General features: G+C 40.7%; 1 protein-coding gene across 4 annotated transcripts in view; it reads left to right on the top strand.

Annotated features, from left to right (window-relative positions):
- The window catches only part of UVRAG (UV radiation resistance associated), a 100,319-nt gene that overhangs the window by 22,296 nt on the left and 54,430 nt on the right, over window positions 1–23,593 (top strand). For all 4 annotated transcript variants that reach the window (XR_008746849.1, XM_027777872.2, XM_013305704.3 and 1 more), the window contains 4 exons: window positions 676–750; window positions 7,411–7,496; window positions 21,006–21,111; window positions 23,176–23,302. Coding sequence is in view for 3 of the 4 variants with exons in the window: in XM_027777872.2 (XP_027633673.2) it covers window positions 676–750; window positions 7,411–7,496; window positions 21,006–21,111; window positions 23,176–23,302 (394 nt within the window). In the remaining variant the exon portion in view is untranslated. The remainder of the gene's footprint in view (window positions 1–675; window positions 751–7,410; window positions 7,497–21,005; window positions 21,112–23,175; window positions 23,303–23,593) is intronic.

Here is a 23,593-nt window from a genome sequence, read left to right as displayed (position 1 = left end):
AGAGGGGAGATTTAGGTTGGACATGAGGAAGAAACCCTTCCCCGTGAGGGCGGCGAGGCGCTGGCCCAGGCTGCCCAGAGCAGCTGTGGGTGCCCCATCCCTGGCAGGGCTCAAGGCCAGGCTGGACGGGGCTGGGAGCAGCCTGGGCTGGGGGGAGGGGGCCCTGCCCCTGGCCGGGAGTGGAATGAGGTGATCCTTAAGGTCCCTTCCAACCCAAATCATTCTGTGATGCTATGCTTTTATGAATGCTATTTATGTTAATAGCAGAATATTAACTGCAATACTGAACGCTACTTTTCTGTCTGCTTTGACCACAGAAGCCTAATTTTGAGTATAGTTTTAGGTAAGATCAAGTGAAAGCAAATTACTCAAGACTTACCTCTGATTAATTTCCTAATCTTAGTTATTTTTGTCAGCTGGAAATGTAGCAACAGGAAAGATGCTTGGGCCAGTGCTTTTGATTTCAAGGTAGAATGGCTGAACATACTCAGTGACTTTTATTAATGCTGTGAAGCAAATGCATTTTGTATGATTAAGTTTTCTTAGTTTTCATGTACTTCTAGTATTACAGGTACTGAAAATCTGCTTTTGACTCTCAGACATTTTAGGCTTGTTTGATGTGTTAAGCTGTAACAAGCTGACTGTGAAATGATTTCTTTCCTTCTCTTCTTACAGATACATGCAAGAAACCCAAATGAGATTATTTTTGGTCTCAATGATGGTTATTATGGAGCTTCATTTGAACAGAAGGTGAGGGTATACCATATTTATTCTGGCTTGTTAGTACTGATGACAAGCTGAAAATTCAACTTGTAAACTTGATTGTCACACTTGGATGTTCAGAACACTAAAATGCTTTGTTTTGAGAAGAAATACAGTTTTACATGACAGATAAGAACCTGTCTTACCTGATACCTCGCCTCTGATGCATGGACATCTTAGCTGTTTTGGGTAGTCTTAGTGTAGCATTTTAAGTCAAAAAAAAATCTCTGGTTACTGAAAGTAAGCCTTGACTTGCCTTCTTCAAGGCAGACATTTCATTCAAATGTAGAACACTTTGAAATAGTGTGGCTGTTAAGACTAATTTTCACAGCAAATATTAAAGCACATCAAGTTTGGGTTGTCAATCTTAAAACTGGAAGTTGTAGCTCTTAAAAGAAGTAATTTATTTGCTCAGTGTTGCAACTGCTTCACCCTGTGTTTGGTTTTTCTTTCCCCAAAGGCTCTGCTGCAGTATTTACGCTTGTCCAACCAATATCGTGACTGCAGCCAAATTATATGGCAATGCTGATTACTACATCAATGATGAAATGTAAACTTATCTATTGTAAATAGCACAGCTGACAGGTTTTTGTTGTTTTTGTTTGTTGATTGTTTTTTTTTTAAAATACCAAATTGCTGGTGGCAGTACTGCGGTATAGATAAGTCATATAAGGAGTCCGTGGCTAGAAAAAAACATGACTCCTTGACACACAGCTGCAGTTTCAGCAAGCCCAGTCTTGTGGGGATTTGAATGGAAGCAGTGGCTTTTAGTCAACAACATGGGTGACCATTCATATGTTGGGAGAGTGGAGCAAGGGACAAGGTGGCCGTGTATGCAGAACTCGTTGGCTTTGTGCAAGCCTCCAAACTGTGCTTGGTGTTTTGATGGTTATCCTTCAAATTATGGATAGTTAGGTACACAGCTCACACTGCTTCCTGGTGCTATTAACTCAGAGTTCCTGGAGCAGATGCAATTCTATGTTTTAATTTTTTTAGTATTAATAACCTAGACCTGAGTTTAATGATGGTAATGCTATCCTCTTTCCTGGTTGTCAGATTTTGCTCCTTAGCTGAGAAGGTTTAAAAGTACATCTTGGTTTTGGTGCTTGTACATGCTCTGTAGCTAAGTTGCAAATACAGTCACAGCCTACGTAGAGCACAAATAATCTCCTTTTTCCTTGCCTATAATTTATTCAGTTCTTTCTGGCTTCAAGAGTTAGAAATGTATGTTGTCACCATTCTCTGTAGTTTCTGATCGCTTTCTTTGTTAGTTCTTTGAGCTAAATCTCTTCTTTTATAGCACATACGTCCTGCTTTTAAGTGCCTTGTCTGCCGCTCAAGCCAAGCTAGTTGGCACAAGCACACTGTTCCTGTGACCTTCAGAAGCTGCATGCACCTGAAGGGGTATTTCTGCTTTTGGTCTTCCCTTATAATTTTCATGTCAGTGCTGGATATGCTAAACATTATACAGCCCCACTTTGGTTATACTCTATATTAGTGGTGTTCCCCCGGGATCAGTGCTGGGGCCAGTCCTGTTTAATATTGTACCAATGACCTGGACGAGGGGCTGGAGCGCACCCGCAGTGGGTTTGCAGAGGACACGAGCTGGGGGCAGTGTGACCTGCTGGGGGGCAGGGGGCTCTGCAGGGGGTCTGGGCAGGCCGGGCCGAGGGGCCGAGGCCAGTTGTATGAGGCCCAACAGGGCTGAGTGCCGGGCCCTGCCCGTGGGTCACACCAGCCCCCCACAGCGCTGCGGGCTGGGGGCAGGGGGCTGGGAACTGCCCGGCGGGGAAGGGCCTGGGGGGGCTGGTCGGCAGCCGGCTGGGCATGAGCCCCCAGTGTGCCCAGGTGGCCACGGCGGCCAGCAGCGCCCTGGCCGGTGTCAGCAGCAGCGTGGCCAGCAGGGCCAGGCAGTGCCCGTCCCCCTGTGCTGGGCCCTGGTGCGGCCGCCCCTCGAGCCCTGGGCTCAGCGTTGGGCCTCTCACCCCCAGACAGACCCGGAGGGGCTGGAGCGTGTCCAGAGCCGGGCAGGGGCTGGGGGGGGGAAGCTGGGGGGGCTCAGCCTGGGGAAAAGGGGGCTCAGGGGGGCCCTTATTGCTCTCTACAGGTGCCTGGCAGGGGGTTGTAGTGAGGTGGGGTCAGTCTCTTCTCCCAAGGAACCAGTGACAGGATGAGAGGAAACAGGCTCAAGTTGCACCAGGAGAGGTTTAGGTTGGATATTGGGAAAAATTTCTTCCATGAAAGGGCTGTCAAACACTGGAACAGGCTGCCCAGGGATGTTGTGGAGTCCCCATCCCTGGAGGTATTTAAAAGACGTGTGGATGTGGTGCTTGGGGACATGGTTGGGATGTGGTTTAGTGGTGGACTTGGCAGTGCTGGGTTAACTGTTGGACTTAATGATCTTAAAGGTCTTTTCTGACCTAAACAATGCTGTGATTACTCATGAAGCACCACCTGAAACGTGTAGTAAGGTGCTTTTTACAAGGGCCTGTAGTGATAGGACAAGGGAGAAAGACTTTAAACTGAAAGAGGGGGGATTTAGACTAGATACACGTAAGAAACCTCTTCACCCTGAGGGTGGCGAGGCTGCCCAGAGCAGCTGTGGGTGCCCCATCCCTGGCAGGGCTCAAGGCCAGGCTGGAGGGGGCTGGGAGCAGCCTGGGCTGGGGGGAGGGGGCCCTGCCCCTGGCAGGGAGTGGGACTGGGTGGTCCTGAAGGTCCCTTCCAACCCAGACCATGCTGTGATTTCTGGTGTCAGGTTTCTGATCTCCTGTGGTGCTTTTTTTCTTCTGGTGAGATTTTGGTGGATTTGTTAATACTTAAAGATATCTTAATTATTAGTCTCAATTTTTGAGGTAGTACATGGATGGAATAACAGTTTTAGTTTCTTTGCACAGTCACACATGAAACTTCATTATGAAAATAGAATCTTAAAAGTATCATTTTGCAAATTAATGAAAACCTCATGCACAAAGGCACTTCAGTCAGTGTTGGAAGTGTCCTATTTTTGCACATCTCAGTATGGACAAAATTAAGGTCTAGTACACTTTTTTTCCCTCCCCATTGCTCAAACCCCCCAGTTCTTTGGACTATGAATTAATTGCCAAAGTTGATTTATGGAGTTTTGCAATAAACTGAATTTTATTAGTTTATTAAATGTCATTGACATTAATTAAGACCACTTATGAGCCAAAGTAAGAAAATTGTTGGAAGTTGACTAAACTGTTCTGGCAATATTTCAGGAACTCCAGAGTTTCAAAACACACTGCAGATGTGCTTCTGAGCATTGCTTGGTCTGTCTGGATCTAAACACAAATTCCCATTTTCTGTCTGTGAACTTTACCTGTGGTAAGAGAGGTGGGAGCCTAAAAGCTATTGCAGCAGAATAAAATGAAGTAGAGCAGGAATGTTAGGGACTGTTACAACTCAACTGTTGTTTTTATTGGTGACCATTGTACGTTTATTGATTAAATGCATATGTCCCTGGTAAAGAAAACCAGCAAGAGCAACATTCAAATAGGAATATTCTAATTGCTAAACTGTGTAATTTAAAATTGAAGCACTGGAAGCTTAGAACTTCACTAGGTAGCTGTTTTAGAACCTTCCAGCCTACTTGTATACAAGATAACCTTCAAAATGCAGGTTTGTCCTCAGAACGCTTGCTTTGTTAGAAGCTGCGGTCATATAAAGGACCAAAGTAGAAAACTAGCAGCAGTACTAGTGGAGAAATTCTAGGTGAACCAGACAATTGCAGTGTAGCAATTATTATCTTAACAAAATAAAAGAACCATATCCAAGGCCTCTTCATTGTTGTTAATATCACAGGCTCTTCGCTTTCTTTCTACTGATGTCAAAAAGCCTTTACATTTTGTATTGTTGACAATATATAGGTATTAGGAATTTTGCTTTTCTACCATCTCTTCTGTTCAGCAGCAACTTGGGTGTTGCTGATATGCAATGAAAAACCGAACATCTTCTTTGGGTAACAATATTCTCGCTCATGTTGCAGTTTTCTTCCTGCAATGGGTACTTAGCTCATGGAAGAAAAATGCTGGGCAATAAGGTTTCAGAAGCCTTTGTGTCTGCCTTCTGAGCCCTGAAGGCTATTACTGCTTTACTGTAGGTGTCTGACAGTGCTAGTGTAACTCCTCTTCTAGTGTTAACAGCTTTTCTTCTCAATGTAAATACAAATGTGTGCTGCCAACGTAGCTGCTTTGTTCTTAACTACATTTGACTTTCACATAATTGTACCTCCAGTTTCTGTTTCTCTTCAAGTTTTTTTTTTTTTTATTTTGTAGTAAATTACTGCAGTAATTTTGCCAGAAGATTTCAGCAGGGTTCTGCCTTCATCACAGACTTGTTCAATTTATTTTCCTGTTTCCCTTCTGGTGTGAGACCACTGAAGCGCTTGTTCCTCTCTTGATTTCCTCCTTTCTAGTAATCATAGTGAAACTCTACTTGGATTTGCTTGAGCTGTTCCAATGTTTGAGTAAGATAGATGTGAGCTTCAGATATATTTTTATTTAAGCTTTCAACCTGGACTTAAAGTATTCCCAATCCTTTTGGCAGTTTTCTGAATCTGGTTTTATCTGAGACTGCATGCTTGTGTGTAAAACTACTTTTTACCCAGGTTTAACAGGATTGATTCTGGGTGCTATACTGGCTTTCCTAAAATCAGGTTGCTCCTTCTCGGGTTTCTTCAATGCCTTCCTGCCTTCCAAATTTTCTTTTAACTATTTTACACTTGCTGCTACTAACTGATAACTTGCCCTTACTCTTGCAGTGATATCCTCTCAGAAAGTGTATTTAGCGAAGTAACTATAGCTTTTTTAGTTAATGACTAGCTTTCTATAGTGTCCTTGAAGTAAAACCAGAACTAGTCTATATGGCTCTTCATAACTCAAAACAGTTTTTTTTCTGTGGTCACTGGTATGGGGGAATAGAAGAGTAAGTTATTTTCTTCAGTTGTAGCTATTTGCAACTGTCAAGCAGGAAAGACCTTTATCTTTGGAAAGCTGTATCTCTCTTTCGCTGTAGTGTGTGTTCTCTATGCAGGTAGAGTCTCTCCCCACATATGCTTTTTTAGCCACTTAGCACAAGCAAAGCCTTTTTGTGTGTTTACAAATATGTGTGCTTGTATGTAATAAAAGCTGTGGTAGAGAAGTAGACAAATTCCCCTTTCAAAGGGCAAGCTTCTTTAATAGTCTGAAACCCTTCCATTGTGTGTTCTGCAAGTCTCCTCAGTTTGTATGGATCACTTGGTATCTGACTCTAGGAATTTCCTTTCAACACACTAGTACAGGAGGAAAAAAAGAAAAGGCTGAAATATATTGCTGCTCTAAATTCTTTCCCTCCTAAAACTAGTTTTTCTAGGCTGTTACACTTGTTCTCTGAAAAATTTTGCATGTTGCTTTCTGAAGTCAGTGTTTCTTGAAACAACATCAACTTCATGGTGTAAAATGGTGATGCTAGTTGTGCATTTTTAGTTTTCCACCATCCTGGTTCATTGAGGCATTGATGTCTTTATTTTGGTATTTTTTTCAGGGGATATATGTATGGATTACAGCATGTAGGATCCAACATTTTAAGAAAGGAAATTAGTTGAGACTTGCTGACTTGATGCCTCTGTTCAATATGATGCATAATGTAATGTATAGATCTCGTGATTATTTAGGTGGAACCTTATTTTTGGTGGAAAGGGATGTCTGCTGCATGGTGTATGGCTAACAATTCTGTCAGATGTTGACATTTAACTGCGTTTCAGCATCATCTGTGTGGAAACGGCCTGTTAAGGCAGGAATTGTGGTACTTGGTACATCTGTATTACTGCTAGAAAATTATTTGATTATGTGTGCACGCTAGGGCTACTTCATACACTAAAACAATTACCTTTTTCCCTATATTCCATAAACTTTCCCACAATGCTGCCAGGTGGCCCTACTTAAAATTTGCTTTATCATGTGAAGAAATAGTTCTGAGTTTGTGATGTTTCTAGGAATTTGTGTGACCATGCCTGAATATGGAATAGCTTGGTATCTGACCTTTGCAGTGTGAAAAATTGCAGTTTGTCTGTTACTGTACATTCCACACGAAGAGGCACCAAAGCACTTTGCTCCCTTAAGAATAACCTTTTTTTTTTGGGGGGGGGGGGGGGGGGGGGGGGAGGGGGAGGGAACTTTCAGAAACTTGTTCACGTCATTCAAAACTAAGAATGCCTTGATCTTTTAAAAGTGTTACAGCATGAATAAAGAATAGAGCTTTATCTCATTGTCTTGTACATCTCTGGCATGTTACCGAATAGGCTCTCAGATCTGAAGTTGAAGAATGACAGTACTTCAAATTGCATCCTTCAGTATTTCTGTGCATAAAATCTGTGTAGTACAGGAAAACACACTCTGTGTCTAGAGCACAGATAAAGTGATAGGTCATTAACATCTTTACAGCTAATAATGGCTGTTGTAGGCTAGGCTTGAACTTGGTGTTATTACCACCTTAAATTGTTTCTACCGACTGTACATAAAACTGTATGAAGACAGATTTCAAATGCATTAAATGCGAGAACGTTTGTTGTGCTACCAAAAGTGCATGCTTTCAATCAAGATGGAAAAGTTTTTGATTCTTAAATAAATATTCTTTCTTTGCCTTAAGGATCACTCAGGTACCCTGAAGAATAGTCTTCTCCAGGTGGATCAGAACTGTGTTCGTAACTCTTACGATGTCTTCTCTTTGCTTAGGTAAGGTTTTTGAGAATATTCTGTGTAGCTATTGTAACTTCTTTAGAGTGTGTGTATGTAAGAAGCCTTTCCAAATATAAAAATAACCTTCTGCACTGAAGTGTGGAAAGGAGGTATCTAGGTAGTGCTGATTTAGCACTGGTAGCAAGGACATGATTCCTTGGTGGTTTCTGGGCTTCTACCATGTGGATGCTTTAAGTGCCGTGAACTAGAGCTTGCTGTGGAGCTGGTGCATGGACTTGCCTTGTGAATGTTGAAATCGTGGAGCTTCTTTTTTGGAGAGCTTCTGTGGAAAGCCCCCCCTCTGTTGTTCTCAACAAAATTAAAATTTACTTAAATGAGAACAATGAGGAAAAAAGCAACTTGCCAAAACTTAATCTGGTAGAATGAGGCTGTAGTTGAAGCAAAAGAGCTACACACATAAGTGTGTGTGTGTGATTTTTCAATGTTGAACCACTGAATTGAAGTTACCTTTTGGATAGTTGTTCCTTGTAATCCAGAAAAAGAGGCGTTGCATAGTCAGGACCTGGTTACTCCAACACGTGTATGGTGTAAGAAAGGTCTAGTAACTGCACTTTTGGGTGGTTACTTAGGTGTTTCTGGTGGTGAAAACCAATAAATACTAGTATGAAGGTAAACAAGAAGGCCTTTTTCAGATCTGCTTTAATTATAATAGTTCAAGAATGGTAGCTGTGGGGAAATAAAACAGGTTTTAAATGCTGTCAGTAGGCTGGCTTTGAGGAATTTGTATTCAAAAGGCATTTAACAACACAGGTTGATAACTTCGGTTCCTCAGTAATAGCAATAGATGTACTACAGAGGAAACCCTTGAACAGGAAATGTTTAATACGCTTTCAAAAGTCTTTGGAAAAATGTGTTTGCTTTTTTTAATCAGTTGTGAAGTTGAATCCCTTTGGTAGTGTTAACAGTAGGTGTCAGTGTTGCCTGTATGAAGCATTGGCTCTCTCTAGTGAGGAAAGCCGTAGGAAAAGTTAGCTCTAGGTTGCTTATTCAGAAGTCTTTATTTTATAAGCTCTCTTAAAATTTAAATGTGCTGTTTCTTGATTTTGTAAAGCATATTTAAAGTAAAGGCTGCTTTTGAAATGCCTGTCTTCTGTACTTTTAGTGGAAAACCACCAGAGGGTGTGTTACGAAGTTTTGGCACAGTCCATTAGAAGGCAACTCCTACACTACCTCATATTAAGTCTTTGTTAAATTGAGAGAAGAAAATGTGTGTTGGTCACCCTGATTGTTTTATTCAGGTGGTTTTGGGTGTTTTTCCACATTTCCTTTGCACTACTTTGTATTATGAAGCATGCTATGGAAAAAACACTATTATACTTGTATAATATATGTACAAGTCATGAACTTGACCGACTGGACCCCTGTCTAACCTTCTCTAATTTGAGCTGTGGTCCTTCTTCTGAAAGTGTCTGACTGTGTATGATAAAGCTGACAAGAAATGAAGATGTCACTTTTCATAAAGCTCCCCTTGATGGATGCTCACCAGTGCCGTTTTGAAACGTGATTACTAGAGCCATGCGCTTTGCTCAGTCTTGGGAAGGTGGGAGCCTAGGCACTATCTCTTATTTAGGTATGCTGTTGGGTGTAGCTGCTGTTTAGCCCTGCCTCTGAGCTAAGGCATCCTCTTTTTGCTTTGTCGTAAAAGGAACGTTTTTTTCCAGGCCTTGGTACCAGGCCTGCTGCTGATTATATTTCAGTGGATTCTACATACCCTATCAAGGAATATGTATTACATTGCCTGGTTCCAGAAAAAGGTATGGTCACAAATTCTAACTAGGTGCTATTTTTCTCTGTTTCCTTCCTAGCTAGGAAAGTTCTTCATGAACTGAGGCAAAGTCCAGAATCCTTTTTATTCCCTCTGTCATCTGCTTTCTTACAGGTATACTTTCTCTACTGTGGCCTACCTTTTCATATCTAGCTCAAGAGTGGTGACAGCATTTCTTTCTTTTAAAATAATCTTTAGTCTCATTGTTGGGTGTCCTTTTTCTTCTATCAAGCAGACTGGTTTGCCACCTCTTCCAGGAGTCCAGGCTTGACTAACTGGCCCGTGAACTCCTTCCAAAGTTAGTTCTTTGTGAGAACATGTTCCATCTACAGCCAGAAGAGAGAGATGGGCATAATTTGAGTTGTGATTCATTTGACAGGATGTGTACTTTGGGAGGAAATGAATTGCTGTCTGCCTGCTTCTGTCTGTTGGCTGTAAAGAGAATAGGGAGGTGTCTACACTGTAAAGGTTTGCATCTGGTCACATTAAATCCCATGTTCTGAAGACTTTCTCATGATATGATATTTGTCTGTAGTAAAAATTCACAAGCTGCACATGTGGTTTCCTAATGTTTTCACAAGATGTGAATATGCAGAACAGCTTGTACTGGCTTTGTTGAAACTTCTCAAAAAAGGAAGCAAGTCCTGGTGATGGTGGGATCTGCATCCCAGTTACTCTGTTGGTACTGTGCTGCCTGATGTGTCATAGCTGCTATGATCAGCTGTACCGTGTGAAAATAGATTGAGATAGAAGGTTCTAGCTCAGCCCTTAATTCCTGAAAAACTGCAAAATGAGAACTTCTATGGTTGATCCCTGTCTGCTGTCAAAACTGCTATTTGGGGAAGATTTCAATATTTTCTTTTTTTTTGTTTGGTTTGGTTTTTTTACTTCTCCAAAGAAGTGAATAGCTAAAACTTGTGAAGCTTATGAATAGGCCTTAATGAAAAGCACGTGCTTGGCTCAAATTATGTTGATTTAAAAAAATTAATTAGGAATGCCAGAGTGTGTGAACAGTAGAAAAATTTTTTGAGTGTTGGATTAAAATAGTGCCTGTGTGCTCAGATGCTTAATTACATGGATTTACAAGTTAATTAAGCAGGAGGAAAAGTTTAAGTATCTAGACAGCTTAGCTTTTCACAAGGAGTTCTCAGCACCTCTGCAGCTCATGAACCTTCTTGTTTTGGGGCAGGGACAAGATCCTCAGGCAAACATTGTGCTGCTAGTAAGTTTTTCATGCCATGTGGAAATGACGAATGTTCTTCCAGCCATTTGTTTTAAGAAAGACTACAAAAATTAACCACCTCAACTGGAAAGCTAAAGTTTTGAGGTTTTTGTCCCTTGGCCATATTGTCAGATTTCCTGAAAAGAGGTCACTTAAAGGCTTTCTAAATATTATGTTGCTGGTAGTAATAGGTTATACAGTAACATGTTTCACCTTTCACATAACACTCAGGATGGGCCAAATTCATCTGAGGTCATGTTCTGGACATGTCTCCATAATCAAGCTCTTTGCACGTTTGCAGCACTGATGGGAATAGGTTTATATTTAGTATTCTCTTAGTTTTCTATACTTTTCTTAAAACTTAGAAAAATAGACCTTTCAGTATGAAGTAGTGTTGGGAAGATGGGATATGCTGGTGATCTGTAAAGAAAGGGCTCAAAATCCTGTATGTTAAAATTTTACTTCAGTTCCTAAATACATAAAGTAATATTTTGGGTTCTACAACAGCTTTTCCTGCTGTTCTGGTACTTGAGGCAATTGGCCTGCCTGATGGCTTTTGTGCCTCTGAGTGCTTGAAATTCTCCCAGATTCTGCCTGGAGACAAAAAATGCTCTAAGAACTAGTGAAACCTGCCCCTTTGAAGTTTTGCTTCCTATATTTTCACTTCTCCAGTTAAAACAGCCTTCTCTATGGTTTAATCAATCCTTCAGCAGATGGGATGGCACGTTCGTGCTGTTTAGCCAGCCAGTTAATCCAAATTGAAAACATTTTGGTTGTATTTGTTGAAAAAATACTGTTTAACAACAACAAAAACTGATATTGGTACAATTTAAGTGCTGGAGGTGAGTAAAGACTAGCTCTAGGAAACTGCTGTAATATTGCTAATATCTAATCTGGCTGAAGTTGATTTAAATAATACTTATAGGTGTTAAAGGGCTTTCTCTGCTACTGCCACATATGCATCTGATCTAGTGGATCATATCTCAAACTAGAGCAACTCCAGAGACCATGCAGGCTGTGCCTTCATCAAAACCAACAGGTTCTCGCAGTTCTGGTTACAAACAAATAAATCTGGCTGCAGTGCCCTGGACAGTTAAACATGACTTTGAACCAAATTATAAAACTAAGATAACAATTTCCCTGTATTTCACATCACAGAAATGTGATGTTCAATGACTTTAAATGGTCCGGGATTGTGAATGACAAGACCCTGCTCTGAGAAGGACCAGAGCTCAACTTCTGAACTAGCAACTAATTGCTACTTTCTAGGTTAGGGGCTCAAAGAAACTTGCAGGGCACTGTTGAACATTGGGCATGTTGACACATGGCAAGTATTAGTTACTAGAAATTGTCTTTTAAGTCCCAGTGCCTTAAGTATGCGTATCTACTTCAGATTTCATAATCTGTCATAATATGCTTCAAAGTGACAGGCTTTGTTTCAGGATTTGCTGTTAGTAAAATATAACTGTTCATTTGACAAAGAGTGCATGTCTTGTCACTGAAGAGATGTTATTTAAGAATACAAATGTAGGTAGTGTTTGTCTGCAGCGTGAAACTTTGAGAGGTTGGTAAAATCAGCTATCTTAAGTGACAAAGACTAAAACATGGGGATGCTATAAAATCAGCTTTTGTTTAGCTCAGCCTGTCTTAGGAAAGAAGCTTTTTAAGAGATAACATTGCCTGTGTGTTTAAATTCTTCCATTTATATTAGCAGGCTTATTGAAGGAACAGAACCTAGCACAAGTTGATCTCTGAAACTAGAAAAAGGGACAACAGGATGCAGTCAACATAAGCAGCTGTAGTGTTGAAAAACTAATTAGTACCTCAGAGTAGTTTCTCTGAGACTACAGGGTCAGTGGAATTGCACGTGCCAAATGTAGTAACTGCCTTGGGCACCTATTTTTCACACATAGGAATTATGCTAAAATTGAAGTTGTTTTTCATAAGCTCCAAGTGGAGAATGATGGAGTGAGCAAGGTCTTCATAGGCTTAAACTGCTTTGTGTTCAGGTGTATCTCAGGGGTACATTGACCTGTTTACAGGTAAGGAGAAGCAGAAGACAAGGCAATTTTGAACAGCGTCAGTGTCCCATCTGGACAGCCAGTAACTCAGTCACTTTGCTATTGTAGAGTTGCTATAACGAGCAATTGCAAACTTTAGGTTTCCAGATGTTTGGTGGGGTGAAAAGGAGGGAGAGCAGGAAGAAAACATACTGTGAACTGCTCTCTTTGGAGGATTGTACAGCATCTGATAAACCCAGAGGTGAGCCACACAAAGCTGTACTGTCTTTTGAACTTCCCTGAAGTTCCCTCTATTTCCATGCTCATCTCCATGGAACAAGTGAACCCAGTGGAACTCTGCCCAGCAGGTACGATTCAGCCTCTAGCCTCTGCAGTTGCAGAGTTGGTCTTTGCTACCCCATTCTTTTTAGCATACTGGTAGATGCACAGAGATAAGGGGACGTAGGAAAGCTTTTTCTTTTTGTTTTTTAATTCTAAAATAGGCACTGACAGTTAAAAGTTTTGTTTGTAGCTTTTGCCTTTACTGTTCTTGCCTCAGAGAAGGGTCCCAACTCATAGCCATGACTCTAAATGTTGTAGTTATGAATGTTCATGCTGTAGAAAGTGTCATATCCTGAGAAGGCGGTGTGTGTGGCAGGAAAAGGTTGTCACTAATAGCCTGATGCTCTTGCGGTGCCTTGTTCTAGCTTTTCCTGTGAGTATCTTAGCAGACAAATTGCTGGCTCAAGTTGCAGACTTTAATGTTGTTACTACTGCTGCCATCACCCTCCCAGCAGATGTGGAAATACAGTCTCAAGTGTGGAAAGGGTGGTAGAATTCCTCTTAGCATAACTTGAGCTCTTAAATCAGTAAGTTCCTCTGCTAAAACTTCCCTTTGCTAGTGATAAGTATGGTTGTTTTTCTGTGATGGCCAGGCTTGATGTTTCTCGCTAGGAAAGATTTCCACCTGGAAGACTTGGCTTTTAATAGTGTATAGGCAGCCAAGACAAGGCAGGCATCCCCATGGCTTTGGACATGAAAACCCAGGTGGCCTAAGGCCAGCATAAATAAACATGAATTGTAATCAGACCTCTTGAGCGCCTCTGTATACTTTAATAAACAGTTCTGAAATGGATGAACAGTGTAAGAAGTGTCATCTCACTTGGCCTAAAAACTATGTGGGTTGGAATTGTGGGGTGCTGTTTTCCTGGGAAGTAGCAATGGAGATGGAAATTGTGATCTGAATTACTTTGAGAAGTTTTTTAGGTGTTTTTATCTGTGGAATCAGACTTTTAGGCAAATGTGTTCCCAGGCATTTTACCTGTGTGGTGCTAAGCCATATGGAAAGTGAGGCTAATCAGTCATCAGAAGAGTCAGTTTACAAGCCTGACATTTGCCAAAATCTGTCGAAGAGAGCGGCATGGGTCATAGCAAGTTGAAACAGTCTGCGTAGCATGAGAGAGAGGTGGGAATTTTTGTGTGTTAATTTAACTGCAGGGTTAGTAGGCTGCTGCTGTTATCTTCATCTTTTCCACTGTGCCGTATGGAATAAACACCCCTACAGTGGCAGATTTTTAAGGTAAGCATGATAGGCATGTTGCTAGCTCTTGATCAGATTTGGTCTCAGAGCACTGTTTGAGAGAGGTTACACAGAGCTATGCAGAACTTAAAAATAGCTTTATTCTTCCTATTTTTGACATCATGTAAAAGAGCATATCAATGAAGCAATGTTCAATTAGATTAGAAGTCATAACCCAATCCTTCTCCTTTTTCTGGCTATATTAGAGTTGATGAAAACCAGAGCATGTCACTCTAGCTAAATAATTTTCTAACAGACACCTGAAAGTGTTTAAGAAGGAGGATTTTGTGAACAATGGCATTTGGGACTCTTTATTTCTTGTTACAGTTTCGTCCTGGATGTGGCCATGAGAATGGGACTGCTAATTTCTTTATCTGTCAGCCTGGGGAAAGATTTCAGTGAATGCAGTCATGTCTCCAGACTGCTCAGAAATACCTAACCACATCAGGGAGGGTCAATGGTGCATTTTGACTGAGAACAAATAAAGTGGATTAAAGATCTCACATTGGGGGAAATGCTTTAATGTCTTTGATAATTAAAAACAAGGCAGGGTAGGGAATGCACCTATGACTGAGAAGCTGCAGAACACTCTTGTGAGTGTTCAGGCCATCCCTTTGTCTAGTGGGAGATCTCGCGTTTTTGAGTCGGCTGCAAAATTCTACTTCTCTTGGAAGTAAACTTTGATTTGAGTTTGGGGATGGCTTCCAGGAAGAGGTGTAGTAGCTTGCAACTAGAAAAAATGAGTCACCTGAGTATGCACTGGTGTTTCTCCTTATCCCTCTGGTGGGTAAGGCCTGCACTGGGTTGTCACAAACACTTTATTGGTTGTGTGGACTGCAACTGGAAGAACACGAACAACTTGAGAGCAGCAGTTTCCCTTTTTTAGGTGGAGCCTGTAACCCATTCAACCTGAATTTATGCATCTTCCTTCTCAGTTGTGCTTTAACTCCAGTCTTAGACTTGCTCACTGTCTCAGAGTGAGAGTTGAAACTTTTGTTAAGATTTGCTGGCAAGTTGTGTGTCAGGAAAAGGCTGTTGTATTCTACTAGTGGTACTATCTTTCTGGTAGGAGTCATCTTTACATGTTTATGCAACTTAGAAATTTGATTTATATGTAATTTACCTTTCTGCTGTATGTAGTGTCTTGAATATGATTTTGCCTGTTGCCCTGGCAGCAAGGTTTCTGTAATAACAAACTGATGAGCACCAGTATAAAGAAGAAACGTCCTCTGTTATTTGCCACAAATACATTTGTTCTTTGAATAAAAAAATCAACCAGCACTGGAGTTAAATCTGTGAACTGGAATAAGAGAACTAAAGACATCTCAGGTTTTCTGACTTCATGTATGGAAAAAGTTCTTTGTGCTTCACGTGAAAACTCCTTTTCCATTCATGTCCTGTGCATATTGAAGGTGATCTGTATACTAGCTAGCTCCTTTAAATGTTCCTCACACTGAAGGCCAGGACCTCCCCTGCTGCCAGTCTGATATATATGGTTTTTTCCATTTGCAAATAGCTCAAAGCATCCACTGTTGCAGTGTCCACATGGACTTGGTTATTCAAAAGCTTAATTGGAGTCTTACACATGTAAGGCTCAAATTAAGACTGTTTGAAAGGATGATGGAAAGTATCTGTGCTTTAATAGCACTGTCTTGTTTGAGTTTCTTACAGCACTGGCTCTTGTAGAGGTTTAATGGCATAAATGAACAAGTCAGACTTGCATTTTATTCTCCTCTTACTCCCTACTGTCTTCTCTTGCCCTACATCTGCTTTTGACAAATTGTAGGTATAGGTTTCTGAGGTAATTGAGAAAGGGAGTGTATGATTATAAATTAGAAAACTTTTTCTTGTGGGAAAGCAGATATGTAGCAAGTAATGGTTTAAGGGGCTGTGTAAAAAAAAAAAAAAATTATAGCTGGCTGGCACTCTACATAATCTAATTTCTGGACTGATAGAAAGTAGTGTGCATTCCAGTTTTTTTTGTATGTAATAGGAAAGTCTTGGATTATTTTGTTCTTTAATAATAGGTTTGGGTATTTTACTTCCAGGTTCCTACATTTCGCTTATGGCCAGAAGTGTTCTGTTATATTTTCTAAATCCCTGGTAGTAATTCATAGTTTAAATTTAGTCTCATTGTAAATGAGGGTTGTTCTGGCAAATAAGACCATAAGCATTTATTTCTCTTGTGAGAAGTAGCTGTACTGTGTGACTGCTGTAATTAATTGATGTATTTATGGCTTAGTTTCATATGTGAAAAATCTAGATGTCTGATAGAAGCAAATAGATACTTGGAGCGTATGATAGAACTACAAAACCATGTATCGGATATCTAATAAAGTTGAGACTCTTTCGTTAATGTAAACATAAGTGTATGTTAGCTTAATATGCACAATTGTCGCTACAGTTTTTTAAAGATTTCAGCCAGGAATTAACTTGATGTATAAACTCGTAAATCACTGGACTAATTCTTGACCAAGAGGGCTATCTCAGTTGCAGGATACAGCAACAAGTCTTAAAGGAAAGTGCTTCAGCTGAACCTTCAAACGTTGCCTCAAACTTATTGGAAGCCTCAAGAGAGCGAACGTGTTGTTATAGCACATTCCCAAGTTGTAAAGTCAAGTTATGTTGGAGCACTGCATTGTGTGGCCTTGGGAAGTCAGGGAAACTGCTTGATCTTGCAAGCAAGACAAGGATGTTATTGTAAAGAAATCCTGTAATGGTGAAGAAGTCCAAAACGTGGCAACTTTTTCCCTCTAAGTCAGTACCCAAATTGAATTGATCATCATAATATTATATGCTAGAATTGTTTCAAATCTTACAGCCAAGGTAAAAAGTGGGTTGGGTTGGGTTGGTTTTGTTTGGGGGGTGGGGGACGGACGGACGACACATGCAGAGGGGCACAGGGATGTGGCAGTTTTACATCAGACTTGAAAAGCCTCGAAGAAATAACCCAAATAGCCTCTATTTCAGCAACTGGGAAACTAGCAAGTGAAGAGGAGAGATGTTGAAATTTTGTGTGCCAGTTCTTCCTGGATCAGTTAGGGATGCAGCTTTTGTTGCTCTTAAGTTTATGATACAAGGCTAATGTTTTTCTATTTGTACTGCTGTCTTCTAAACTTTCAAAGGAAGGGAGAGTATTTTGTTTCCTCTTAGTCTCCCTGTCTCAGAAAGCAGTGATATGGAAGCAGCTTCATGGATCTCCACTTCCAAACTATATTAGGGTGGTAAGGAATTCTAACGTCTACTTTGCTTTTCACTTCTTTCCCAGGCAGCAGCGTGCAACTCACCTGATGTTGGACACTAGCATGGCAGCTCTCAAGGGCCCCAAGCGACAGCAGTAAATCTCTCATATTTAATGTTCGTATTACTCTACTGCTGGCTGACAATGGCTGTGAGCTGCTGCAGAGACACCAGAGCAGCCTGCAGACACAGGATGACGACACTGTTGGCTAAGCTATTTCTTTAAAAAGGTTTGGATTTCTGCTGTAACTGGCTTGGCTTTTCTGATTGCCGAAAGAAATTTGGTAGCAAGCCAGTGGCCTCTTGAAGCCCTGAATTAGCTCTTGAAGTGCTATGGAAGTGCTAATTTTAATAAAAAATTAAAAACCCTCTTGAACAATTTGGGAGGAATCCTGCATTGGCTGATAGCACGTAGATTATGCCATCAGTTGGCTCATCGTTGTCAATTACTAAACCAAGCCAGATTGTACTCAAAGTGCAAATTGTGCTAACTTTAGGCTATAGCATTGGACTTGCATTCAGACCAGAAATGGAAACAATATGTAGTCAATTAGCATTGAAGTTTCTCTGTATTCATTATATGTAATTTTTAATCTAGATTTATGGCCTTAGCTTGGTGATCTCCATTCATTGGTACAGTCATAATTGTCTCCACCATAGTCTGTCTTGTGCATGTAGAAATGATGGACAGAATTTCCATGCTGGTATTGTTATGGCTTAGTTTGTATTCCCCTTGTTGGATGACCAAAGATTTCCATGTGGTGCAGTGGGGGCTTTTTTGGCTGGAAAAGGGAGGTTTCTGTCGATAGTTGCTGCTTTTGTGATGTGAAGCTCCTAAAATCTTAATCTTGGAAGGCTTAACTTTGGATGTGGTCATGATGTTACTGTTACCATTTTAAGGTTTTTGGAACAACAGTGAACATACTGGGATTTAGTCAACCAGTATCAGTAAGTTTTTTGTGTCTTGCTACGTAAATGGCATGGTTTGGCATCAAGGCAGCCAAGTTTAAGTGTAGGGGGTTTTTTATATTGCAAGAAACGACTGGGTGATGTTTGGCTTAAAACAATTTCTTATTAAAAACAGACTTGATTGCTGAATTCCTGTGTGTAGCAGTAATAATATCGGAATATACCTTTAGGTATAGATTCACCAAATTGAAGAAGTATTCTAAGGTTTTGATAAATCAGTCTGAGTAGATGTTTGCCCCTTATACTTGGGCACAGGTAGAAGAACTTAAAGCTAGTACAAAACGTAAAGGTTGTTAACTCAGTATTGATCAAATCACTGGGAGGAACTTATGTAGTAAATGATCTGTCTAACAATTTGAGTTGCACAAATACTCCTTCAATGAGTAAAACGCTTTTCAGCAGTCAGATTTTGCTACCTAAATTGCGTGACATGAAAACTTGTAAAACACTTCTTAATCACTAACAGACTAAAGCGAGAATGTTCTTCCAGTATAAAATTAGATGAAGAGGAAAGGGAAATGGTACTCGGTTATTACCCAAAGCTAAACCTTATAGGTAGAGTAAGGCTTTCTTGTGTCTGGAAGGAAATTGTTCCAGGCTTTTGGAAAAAGGCAGACTGGAAACTGTTGAAGTAGAAAACTTAGACCGTGCTTTATGGTGTGATAGCAGAGCTTTGATTGATGTTCATGATGCTTTGACCTGTGTAACCATGTGTTACATAGCCAACAGCCTCAAGATGCATTTGGGAAGGTGGGAGGTGTAAGTCATAGTTCCCAGTAGGACATAAATGTTTCCAGGAGGTTTCAGTACTGTTAGGGATGTGAGACCAAGCTCTTGGGTGACCCAATGCTGCTGGCCTCAGCAGTCTTGCCCCCACCTTGGTAGCAGTCAGTAGAGCCATGCTGCTTGATATGTCATTTGGGATGGGGCACAGCTACCCCTAAAAAGCTGCTTGGACCGAGCAGTTGGAGAAGCTCTAAAGAAACCAAAGGAATCACTTCGATTTTTGTTTCGAATTGTACTACTACAGAGAACGGTGTTTTAAGAGAAGCAATATTGTGATGGAGCTAAAGGTGTCTGATAATTTAAATGTATTAAAGTTGTATCACAAAATGCCTAAATCACAATGACCCTGTTTAATATTGCTAGCACTGCTTATTCCCTGTTGTCAGTGTATAATCTCCTCCCTGTGTATTTCTTTGCTGGGCTAGGTGGTTTAGGTGCTGTCCTCATGCTGAATAAAGTAATCGGTAATATGGCTGTTGAGATGGGGTGTGGAGGGGAGAGGTGTGGGGAGGAGTAATGCTTTGTGGTTATGTGTACTTGAAGCACTTAGCCTGGTTATCTTGGTCTAGCTCATACAGACCATTAAAAACCGTTAGCCAAAAACTTTAAATAACAATGCCTCAATTGCTTATAAATCTGCAAGAGATTAGAGAATGTAAAAGGTAGGAGCTGAGTAGCCTTTTCTGTGTGCTCTAGTGTCTTTTGGTCCTTGGCTTATGGCAAATTTGTAGCCTTGCTTTAGTAAAATTAAATGTTCCTGTGAAGAGGCAAATATTTTTAATTTTGGCAGAGTGTAGATGAATTGAAGCAGGCTTGTTTTTTTCATTGCCTGCCTGGCAAAGCACAAATGTCATACAGTAGGTTATCTGACCACATTTTTGCCGTTCTGGCTAGACCTTAGTGAAGTGCTTATGCCAGCAGCAAGGCTACCTGGACAATATCCTTACAAAAGAAGCTATTAAAAGTGAAACTGTGAATGGGAAAAGTAAGCCTGGGTTTGCATGCGTGAAAAGACATAGCCTGTGTCTGCAGACCAACTCTGATTTTTTTCTAATAAATAAGTTAATTTCTGCTCCATGTTCATGTTAAGATGTTAATACTTCTGACCTGTTTTTGCCATTGCTTTCCTCTGCCTGATTTTTTTTCAATAAATATGGCAAATAATCAGTTTCCCTTCTACCCTGAAGCCAGGGCTAATGATCAGAAACACATAATCATCATCTTTTCACACTTCAAATGTGATTAAAATAAGAAACCCATGTTTCTGTTACAGAAGGGCCCATAGGATATTTGGAGATACTAAAGGGTGTTTCGTGCTCTTGGCCTGGGTAGCATGTAGATCAGGGGTCCTCAAACTTTTTAAACAGGGGCCAGCGCGCGGATGCAGTGGCAGGCAGTCATCTGCGGTTGCTTGGTTTTCCCCCCTCAACCCCCGGCGGGGGTGTGTGTGTGTGTCTGTAAATACCAGGGGTCGGATTGAGGACCCTGGGGGGCCTTCAGGCAGTAGTTTGAGGACCCCTGATGTAAAGGATCCTTTTTTAAAGCTGGCCTGTGTTAACAGTGCTCATGGTAACTGTCATGTCTATCCGTTTTGATGTTCACAGTGTTACAACTTCATTGTTACACAAGATCCCTGTAATTACCTGCTGTCTCACCTACAGCTTTGCCTTATCAGCGTGTATTGAATTTAACAAATGAGAAGGAGATTTGGTACTTGATCGAATTGAGAGACTTGATAGTTTACTTTGGATACTCATTTATATAAAATGTGCAAGTTATGATTCTTTTAATATTTTGTTCCAAAATAGAAGCTGCCAATCTGAATTCATGTTACTGTTGCTGGGTTTGAGGCAGCTGGCACATTCATCATTAGGACATGTGTGGGGAACCTTTAGTACAGCTGTAACTTCTCTTTTCCTTACAGGCTTCACAGAGCCCAGTGTGCAATTAAACAGACTCAGGTAACTGTTCAGAAAATAGGAAGGGAGATTGAAGAAAAGCTGAGATGTACATCTACAAGCAATGAACTGGTAAGTTTGATTATTTGAAACCTTATTCTACAGGCTTGCTGAAGCATCTGGCTGATGTCTTGACCATAAGCTTGGGAGTTTTTTAACAATCAGACTTGAAATCTTTACTTAAACTTGTAATTTCAAATGGGAACTCATCTGAGAACTGTAATGAATTTTAATTTGTGTTACACAGATGGGTTGATAGATCATCCTATTTTTACCTTTATTTTGTATAATTGCTTTTATACTAGAAAAGCATAAACATGGCACAGTGCATGAAAGAGGTTTATCAGGAAAAACAAACTTTTAATGATTTAGATAAATCTTGACAGAAACTTGGGGTGTATTTAGTGAGGTGAGTCCACTGGCTATATCTTCTTGCACTTCTGCTCCCTTTGGGTGAACAGCATTCATGCGAAAGCTGTCACTCAAGTGACACGTTCAGTTTGAGTAGGAAATGTATTAGAGTTTTCAATAGCTTTTGACAGTTTGTTTTGCCTGTTCTTTCCCCTCTCCAAAAAAGTGTACTGGCACTACTTTCGACTTTCTGCCCAGGAAGGCTGAGCTCAGTTTAAAGCAGTGAATTGCCAGAACAAGAATGGCTTGTAGTGACTTCATTGTCTCGGTACTCACTGGCATGTGTCTGATGCCTTGTATAGGAAAGGGCAAACTTGTGACGTGAAGTTACTTTATTGCTGTAAGGCAGATCCTGGGTTGAGAGTACTCTGCTAATTTCCAATGGAAAAATGGGAGGTTGTTGCACTGTAGACAAAGAAGCAAAGGAGTCACCTCCCTTAAGGAGCAACATCACATCTCCTGTGAGTGACTCCAACCCAGAGCTGCTTTGCCTTCTGTTGGTATCTTGGCTGTTAAAAGGTTATTAGCCATCTTTTTTTCTTATGGATATCCTTGTCCCTCTAGGCAAAGGCTTTTCCTTTATAGATATGCATGAGCAAAATTGTGAAGAATACTAAAACCAAAAATGATAATGATCACACACGTGATGCAACTTCTTAGCCACCATGTTCTATGTATAAGGAAATGATTACCTGTTTCTTTCTTCCTTTGTTCAGTAGTGGAAACTCTTGTTGGGCTTCCATTCCCCTTTATAAGTGTGTGAACTATAAAATTGACTGATGTTTCCTGCTGCGGTCTTGAACCAGAAGAGCATACATGTGTAACTGAAGCAAATATGAAGTGGAAGAAAGAGTTCAGCAAGAACTGACTTTTTTTTCAGGCAGCTAGTGTTGAGGTAACATTATGTCCTCTAACTGCTTGAAAAAGTGAAGGCTGGCAGCGTTATATGCGACATTGTCTGATAGTACTTACACAAGACTTGCTCACAAGTATGTCTGAGTGCCTCTTTGGGCTTTGAACTCCAGCAGGGTTGTGACTGGACTGAAGAGACGTAACTTCTCTTTTCCATTTTGAAGCTGTCTTCAGTTACTCCCAATATGGATCTATTAAACATCGTAGATGCTCCTTCCTTAAAACAAAACCCCACTTATAATAGAAAATTCTGCTTCACTGCACACATGGCAACACAATTTGTCAGTGGATAATAGTGCATCAAATAACAAAAAATATTCTTATGAAACACTAATAGATTTAGAGTAGGTACAGGGCAAATCCTAATTTTTTTTAAAGGGGTCCTTCAGATATAATGTAATGACATAATCCGTAATGATACCGCCAATCTTTTTTCCAGCTCCCTGCTTCAGTTTAGTATAGACTTCTTATGGCTGCTCTTCTCTCTTGTTGCCTAACCCTTTGCCAGGGAATGAATGCTTGTCCTGCTGCTATAAGTTTCTATGTACTTGTCCTGCAGAAGTTTCCTTCCGTCTCTGTGCATCTCACAGAGGGAGCAGGCACTGTGGAACAGAGCTGAGTTTTTCTCCTTCCAAGGCAGCAAAATAATTAGGGTCTTTGATTATCTATTGCCTGTGGTGATCTATGAACTCCACCTTTAGTCCAGCAGACACTAGTCTTGCCCCTTTTTTGCTTTCCTCCTATCACTCCTTTTATGGAACTGCTTGTGTGCAGAAAAACTTATCTCTTTTAACTCTCATTTTCTTCCAATAGAAAAAGGAGAGTGAATGTTTACAGTTGAAGATCCTGGTGCTGCGTAATGAACTGGAGAGGCAGAAGAAGGCCCTTGGTCAAGAAGTAGCCTTGTTGCATAAGGAAAAAGTTACTTTGCATGACAGAGGTAGGTGTAGAAATGTTAATGCTTTTATTGCAGATCTTCATAATCCACTGATCAGAAGAGTAGTCGCCTAGCTTATGGTCATGGTGACCGTAATAAAGGTGCTGTTTTGGTGGGGGTTATTTTGTTGGTGTGGTGGTTTTTTTTTTGGGCTGTGGGGTTTTGGGTTTGTTTTTTTTGTGTATGGCTCTAACGTGTTTGTGTCTGTCTTTATATCTGGCTACAAGCTTCAAATAATCTCTTTACCATCTGTGTCATACTGAATTCTGGGCAGCAGTTTCTGATATCCTGTCT

Source organism: Falco peregrinus, chromosome 4, assembly GCF_023634155.1.
Source record: "Falco peregrinus isolate bFalPer1 chromosome 4, bFalPer1.pri, whole genome shotgun sequence".
NCBI lineage: Eukaryota > Metazoa > Chordata > Aves > Falconiformes > Falconidae > Falco > Falco peregrinus.
The sequence above is the reverse complement of the archived record's forward strand: the minus strand, read 5'-3'. Positions and strand labels throughout refer to the sequence as shown.